Source organism: Panthera uncia, chromosome E3 (genome assembly GCF_023721935.1).
Source record: "Panthera uncia isolate 11264 chromosome E3, Puncia_PCG_1.0, whole genome shotgun sequence".
Taxonomy (NCBI): Eukaryota; Metazoa; Chordata; class Mammalia; order Carnivora; family Felidae; genus Panthera; species Panthera uncia.
Genome location: NC_064815.1, coordinates 16565187 through 16572525, shown reverse-complemented (window position 1 = coordinate 16572525; position 7339 = coordinate 16565187). Strand labels below are relative to the sequence as shown.

Below are 7339 nucleotides of genomic sequence, written 5' to 3'. Positions count from 1 at the left end.
TATTGGCTTATATCCAGGGGAGAAACAAGCTTCTCGCCTATTACTGACCTGAGGTAGTTTAGTATATCATAGCAAGGCCCCCACCAAAGTGAGGCTGTTAATCCCTCTCCCAGGAACTGGGAGATCTCGATCTATCATCTATCGCTAGGAGGTTTGCATTTCAAAAAGATGGCTTTCAGCTCCCGGGAGTCCTGAGTTTTGAGAATTGCAAGAGGCTTATTTAACCACAATAGAGATGTACAATCATTTTACAAGGACGAAGAAAGAAATTCTGAAACAAACGTGGGAGAGAGGAAAGTCACACCCCTTCTTTTCAACAGGGAGAATCAAGCCTCTCATTTTTCACTTGGATTTGTCCCACCAGGTGTTGTTTTCGAGGCGTGTTGTGCTTAGGTGTGTGCTGCGGACGGGTGTTGCGCGAGGGCGTGTGTTGTGTTAACATTGCGCGTGAAGCCCGTCTGTGGGGGCCGTCGGGTGTGAGGGAGGGTATGTGTGATACGTGTGATGTGGGAGGTGGTTCAGAGTTGAGTGGCGTTGAAGTGCTGGGCCGGGGTGTGTACCGGGTGGGTTCTGCACGGAGCAGGGGCGCGTGTGTCGGGGTGGCGATGAGTGGAATTAGCCCACAACGTAGTTGCGGGAAACGATAACGGCGATAATGGAGAGGACTAAAGCTTGGTTCCGCGGTTTCTAAAAATTCGGAGGCCGTCTTCCTTCACTTTGTAGTCGGAGGGCTTGAGGACTACAATTCCCAGGATGCCCCGCTCGCTCACCAACCAGGAACACGCGTCGATTTAATGGGCGGGCCTGGAGTGGGCTGGTCAGGAAGAGAGGCAGACGACCAATGGGCGAGCCGGAACGAATCGAAAGCCACGCTGATTGCGCCGAGGCTGATTGGAATCTTTGGCGCCTTGGTTTCAGTGGTGGATGCATGATGGGCGGATGTAGCGACCAATGAGAAGGCGGGGAGGAGGAGCCAGGGGGTGTGGGCAGGGAGAGGTGTTAACTAGCAGGCGGTTTACCCAATGAGGAGCGCAGGTCGCTGAAGGGGGCCGGGCGAGGCGTCTAGAGGCGGTGGACTGTGGTCGGCTGGTGTGTGCCATGGCGGAGCCGGTGAGGAAACGGGGCCGCCGATCCCGGGGCGGCGGTGTCGGCCGAGGGGCTCGCGGGTCCCGGGGCGGCCGGGGCCGGCGTCCTCGCGTCCCTCGGTCTCCAGGCCGGCCCACTCTGGACTCGGTGTTTGTGGACTTGGTCAGCGACAGCGATGAAGATATCCTGGAGGTCGCAACAACGCGCAGCGCTGCGGACTCGGTCGAAGTCCCTCACCCGGAGCCCCCAGTGCCGGCTGCCCCCCGGGACGACAGCGACAGTGACAGCGAAGGGGCGGACGCCCCGCCCGCCGGAGCCCCGCGGGCCCCGGTCAGGCGGCGGCGGCGGCTGCTGCTGGATCCGGGGGAGGCACCGGTTGTTCCGGTGTACTCCGGGAAGGTGCAGCGCGGTCCCCGGGAGGGCTAACGCAGAAGGAAGGGCTGGGTCTAGAGACTGCTCAGATTAGGCTTCTGGGATTGGTTTTGGGGGACTAAACGGACGCGGGAGTTGGGGCCTTGGAAGCAGAGAGATGCAGGGTTCCTGAGGTTTCTGCAGTTTGGAGAGGTGAAGAGGTTTGGAGTGTGTTAGGAGTTTGGGATTCCCGGGAGCTGGAGTGTCAGAAGCAGAGAGAGGCTAAGGGGCCGGGATCCCTTATGCTTCTGAGAGGGGCTGGCAGGACCTGGGGCTGGGATTTGGGGCATGTTGGGTTTTGAGGTTGGGGCCCATTGCTAAGGATCCAGGAAGCTGGGGTCATGGAAGTTCAGAGAAGACTGGGGACTCCAGGAAGCTGGGTCCCCTGGTGGGAGGGTGAGCTAGGAAGCTGGGATTCCCCAGGATTCCAAGGTAGCAGGATGGCTAGCAACCTAGTAAGAGCGTAAAAGAAAAACTAATGCCTTAGGGAAAGGGCTTGTAGCGGTAAGGGTACTCTAATTTGGATCTTGTGGAAGCTGGGCTCCTAACTCGCCCAGAGAGGACTTGGACTTGAGAGCTGGAGGACGGGATGAGTCATCCTGTTTCCCTTTCAGTAGAGGGAGGACTTGGGACTGATTCACTTTTGTCTTTACAGGTGAAAAGCAGCCTTCATCTCATCCCAGATCACCTGTCCCTCCTGAAACTCTGCCCTCCAGAAGCTGAGGAAGGTAGGGGCAGACTTCCAGAGAGGAGCCCAGTGCTGGCCTCTCTGAGGAAGCTTCCTGGAGTTTACATCTCTGCGGTTTATTATTATTTTTTTTAATGTTTATTTATTTTTAAGAGGGAGAGAGAGCGTGAGCAGGGGAAGGGCAGAGGGAGAGGGAGAGGGAGAGGGAGACACAGACTCCGAAGCAGGCTCCAGGCTCCAGGCTCCGAGCTGTCAGCACAGAGCCCGATGCGGGGCTCAAACTCACAGAACATGAGATCATGACCTGAGCCAAAGTCGGATGCTTAACTGACTGAGCCACCCACGGACGCCAGAAATTCCCAGGCGCTCCTGCAGTTCATATTTTTCCTGAGGCTCAAGGGAAAGGCATGACTCCTTCAACCTAGCCAGACAAAAGCTTCTGTCCTGAAATGAGATGAGTGTTAACCAAGAGGCACAGAAAGGGCTGTCAAACTGCCCTTCCCCCAACCTGATAGGCACAAGAGTGTGCTAATCTCCAGATTTCTAGGCCATCTCCAGAGATTCTGATTCTGTATTCCTGGGGGCAGGGGAGGAGGAGGGGTTGAGAATCTGTAACATCGTGGTACATCTGCAACAAGTTCCTTGGGAACACTCTGGAGCCAGCATGGTGTTCTTTGAATCTTATCAGAACTGGTCCTCCCTCAGTGATGTGATGTTTTGCGAACCACCCAAAGGCAGTGAATAGGAGTCAAGTTTAATGAGGAAGGGATCCAGTGGGCAAATGCAGACCTTGGGCCAAGCCTTCTGTACCGGCAGCAAGTATGGTAGGGTGATCAACAGCTGATTTAGGAACCAGCTGGCCTGGGTTTGAATCTCAGCTCTACCTTTTCGTAGCTGTGCGACCTTGTTTCGGCATCAGAAAACTAGGGGTAATAGTGGTCCTACGCCAGAGGATTTGGGTGAGAATTAATTAGAGAGTATACATAAGGAGCCCTCTCTTGGGCTACATGTATGGTTAGGACAGTACCTGGAACGTAGTCGTGCAAAGGTACCTCTGTCCTTGCTGCTTCAAATGTAGGCCCAGGTGCGCCAGGCGTCTCCCGGGAGCTTGGCAGAAATGCAGAATCTCATGTGTCTACCGGCTGCCACATTTATCGAGGACAGAGTTGCTCAGCCTTGACCTTACTGACATTTGCACTGAGTAATTCTTTGTGGGGACCTGTCCTGTGCATTGTAGGATGTGTAGCAGCATTGTGACCTCTACCCACCAGGGGCCAGCGTCACACACTCTGACTCCCTCCGCCTCCTCATCATGACAACAAAAATTGTCTCGAGACATTGCCACATATCCCTTGGGAGGCAAAATTGCCTCTGGTCGAGAACCACCGATCTAGGATGCATTATCATTGCTTTGTTTTTGCAGTGTTTATTTATATGGTTAATGATGATCTTTGGTTAATGGCAAACAAATGAAAAAAGAGCTTCTGTGTTCTAGAATAAACCTCTAGTTTCCTGTCATAAGGAGTTGTAGTTAAAATGAGTGATTAAAAAAAGATACTAAGTATTACAGAGATATGACAAAATGTGGTAATCATGCTCACGTGGAAGAAATTTGAGAAACATGGGCTCAGAGGGCCTATACTGCTCCGTACCTCGTTCCCTCTCTGCGCCATGCCGCCTCCTGCCCCATACCTACGTGGTCTGTCTATGCCCATCCAATCCAGTACAGGAAGAAAATAAGAGGAACAATTAAAAAAAAAAATCATCCTTTGCCAACATCTGGTTTGAAGTTTGTCCTGTCACATACATGGTAGTATGTGCATGTGTCACAAGGAACACGTGTGTATTAAGTAAATAACATATTTCCTAGATCGTGTGTATTTTATATGTGGGCGGCATGTGATCAAAAAAGGAGATTAAGTTAATCATAACTTAGTTGGAGTGGCCCACCTTCCGATCGTCCCCACTTCCGTGCCGGCTCGTGCCTTAGCATGAGGTTCAGACACCTCCGCTCATCGTTTTCTCTGCACCAGGCATTTCCCTGTGACTCCTGCCCCTTGAGCACTTCCCCAGCATTATTGTGTGTGTGTGTGTGTGTGTGTGTGTGTGTGTGTGTGTGTGTTTCTTGGGACCCCTCAGTCTCCAGCTTTCTCAGGACCTTGTGAAGCCCCTGACTTGCCTCTCCTTGGCCTCTTGCCGCCCTCTCTTAGCCTACGCCTTCCACTTGTCCTCCTTTGTTCCCAGAGGCCGATGTGGCAGATTGTAGCAGTCCGCATGCTGAAGATGCCCCGTTTCCAGATTCGCCCTGGAAGAAGAAGCTGAGGAGTAGAGAGGCAGAAGAGAAGACAAAGGAGGTGTTTCTGTGAGTGAGGCTGGGGCACTGGGACCCCAGGAGCAGAAGGGGAGCCGGGGGCGTGGGCTGAGGTGGGCAGGATCCTTGGGTGGCTCGTGAAAGGGTAAGGAGAAGGGATGGAGGGAGTCTTGAGGTTCAGGGAGGAATGAAGTTGTTTTTTTGTAAACATTTTTTTAAAGTTTATTTGCTTATTTTAAGTAGGGGAGGGGCAGAGAGAGAGAGGGGAACAGAAGATCCGAAGTGGGCTCTGTGCCGACAGCAGACAGCCCTATGGGGGGCTCGAACTCACGAACTGGGAGATCGTGACCTGAGTCGAAGTTGGACGCTGAGCCGACTGAGCCACCCAGGCGCCCCAAGGAAAGCAATTTACCTTAAAAATTAGACATTTTCCTTGCTAATATTTGGGTCCCGTGGGTATAAAAATGATGGCTCAGGTTTTCTCTGACCTTACCTCCCCGTGTCCACCGGATGATGTCACTGGAAGGTGTTCCCTCTTGATAATCCACTTCCCCGTGTTGGTGCCCAGGACCAAGGAGCTACCTCCTTGGTAGCTCAAGAGGAGACATATGGGACTGGGGTCCCTTCCTCTTCCTCCGTCCCAGCCCTCGCTTCTCTTTGTAGGTTTCAAGACACCTCTCCTTTGTCTCCGCCTCCTCCGAGAACCAAAAGCAGGAAGCATACTCGGGCACTCCAGAAGTTAAGGTACCAAGGGCAGGGGACTCGCCGGGGTAGAGAGGGGCGGTTTGGTGGGTGGCCCACCCTGGCTGACCCACCGTCCTTCCTGCACCCCAGGGAGGTGAACAAACGCCTGCAAGATCTCCGTTCCTGCCTGAGTCCCAAGCAGCGCCAGGGCCAAGATCACCAGAACCAAGAGGACGAGGTGGTCCTAGTGGAGGGTCCCACCCTTCCATCGAGCCCCCGGCTCTTCCCACTGAAAATCAGGTGCCGGGCTGATGTGGTCAGGTTGCCCATGAGGATGGTAAGTGCCTGAAGGGCCGTGGGAGAGGGGTCCCTGGAGCTGCCTGTGGGCGAGTGTGGTGTCAGGGCAGAAGGGACCGTGTCTTGCTTTCCCCATCCAGCCAGTGCCCTTCCAGGTTCCCCCCCCATGTCTTGAGTTCCCTCTTCCCTTTGTCTCGATTGTCTTTCCCTCACTCTCTCTTCTCCGGCAAACTTCCCACCCACCCTTCAAGGCTCCACTTAAGCCTCCTGAGAAGCTTTGCTTGGTAGCCCCCTCCTCCGTTCCTTCCCTCGGACCCCGTGCTGCCCCTTAGTGCCTGCTTTTAAACTGTGTTAGTCACAGATGTCACCCGTTCACTCTGAGCTCCCCCAGCTTCCTGGTGGAAACAACTATTTTTGTAGGGATGAGCCCAATTCCAAAACAAGAGTGACAACAGAAATAACCATTTATGGAGCAGCAGCGACGTGTCGGGCAAGCAGCGAAGCCAGGCCTTGCGAACACGCAGCCCATGGCTTTTATCGACAGCGCGTCTTACTTTTTTTGTCCCGTGGACGCAGAATGCTTTTCAGACGTGTGTTCGTTGCCCCCCACCTCAATGAGTGATTTCATCCAAAGGACCGGTTGCCTGGCTTCTCTTAAATAGGAAGGAGTAGTTGCACTGGCCTGTGCTCCCACACGGCACCCATCAGCCAGAGCTGGGGACAGCTGGCCTGTTAGAGGGGGCGTATGAGATCCAGTTTGCCGCCTTCCCCACCCCTGCCCTTTTCCCTCCTAATCCACGGCTGCTTCATTTGTTTGTGTTACCTCCCCGAACCCCATATGGACGTGACTTTATTCTGTATTTTGCCAGGTAAATCTATGGGACTCCCAGCTGAGAAGCTCAGCGGGTAGCAAAGGCCAGAAACGTGGGGGGGGAGGGGGGGGCATGTCAGGAGGTGGCCTCCTTTGCTTCTTGTCCCCTCGCCAGTCGGAGCCCCTACAGAGTGTGGTGGACCACATGGCCACCCATCTCGGGGTGTCCCCAAGCAGGATCCTTTTGCTCTTCGGAGAGACAGAGCTGTCCCCTACTGCCACTCCCAGGACCCTAAAGCTTGGAGTGGCTGACATCATTGGTGAGAGGAAGGCAGGGAGGTGGAGCCTTGAGGAGGCTTTGGCCACAGGGAGGGGATAGAGGAAAAGGCCCAGAGGGGGCCCTGCTTCCAGTCCCCCCCTTAAGCCTGGCTTCCCGATCCTGCCTCCCACAGACTGCGTGGTGCTAGCAAGTTCTCCGGAGACCTCAGAGATGTCCCGCCTGCTCCAGCTGCGGGTGCAGGGCAAGGAGAAACACCAGATGCTGGAAGTCTCGCTGTCTCCGGTGAGTGGGAGAGATGGCTGTCTGGGCCCCTCACCCTTTCCTCTGCCGACCGTGTCTCTCTGGTCAGTTACCAGCGGGTGGCTCCCCCCGAGTCCCGAGCACTTTGGGTTCCTGCCCGTCCTAGAGAGTGGGGAGAGCCCACTGTTCAGCTTTGCTCCCCCTCGTGCTGGGAACCTCTGCTCTAGTCTCCCGACTCCTGCTTAAAATGGAAAGGACCCTTGGACGGTAACCAATGAAACAGAACAACAGTGCCAGGCTTCTGAGTGACAGTCCCCATGCTAGAGATAATTAACTTCCCAGTCAGGGTGTTGGTGAACTTCACGGTGACATTGCATGGAAACCACTGTCATTGCCCTCATTTAACACATAGGGACACGGGTCTAGAGAGGCGGGATAATTTGCAGTGTCTGTTCCTGGGGCTGCTGTAGCAAAACGCCACAAACCGGGTGGCTTAAAACAACCGTATTCTCGTTGAAAAAAAAAAAAAAA

General features: G+C 54.3%; 1 protein-coding gene across 3 annotated transcripts in view; it reads left to right on the top strand.

The window, feature by feature from the left end:
• The first annotated feature begins 990 nt into the window (after positions 1-990).
• Positions 991-7339, top strand: part of NFATC2IP (nuclear factor of activated T cells 2 interacting protein) — a 10017-nt gene continuing 3668 nt past the window's right edge. The window contains exons 1-7 of one of the 3 annotated variants that reach the window (XM_049638490.1): positions 991-1485; positions 2153-2225; positions 4430-4547; positions 5160-5240; positions 5331-5517; positions 6464-6608; positions 6741-6850. In XM_049638490.1, the coding sequence (XP_049494447.1) occupies positions 1099-1485; positions 2153-2225; positions 4430-4547; positions 5160-5240; positions 5331-5517; positions 6464-6608; positions 6741-6850 (1101 nt within the window). In that variant the 5' untranslated portion in view covers positions 991-1098. The remainder of the gene's footprint in view (positions 1486-2152; positions 2226-4429; positions 4548-5159; positions 5241-5330; positions 5518-6463; positions 6609-6740; positions 6851-7339) is intronic. The other 2 variants (XM_049638488.1, XM_049638489.1) reach the window with 2 other exon arrangements.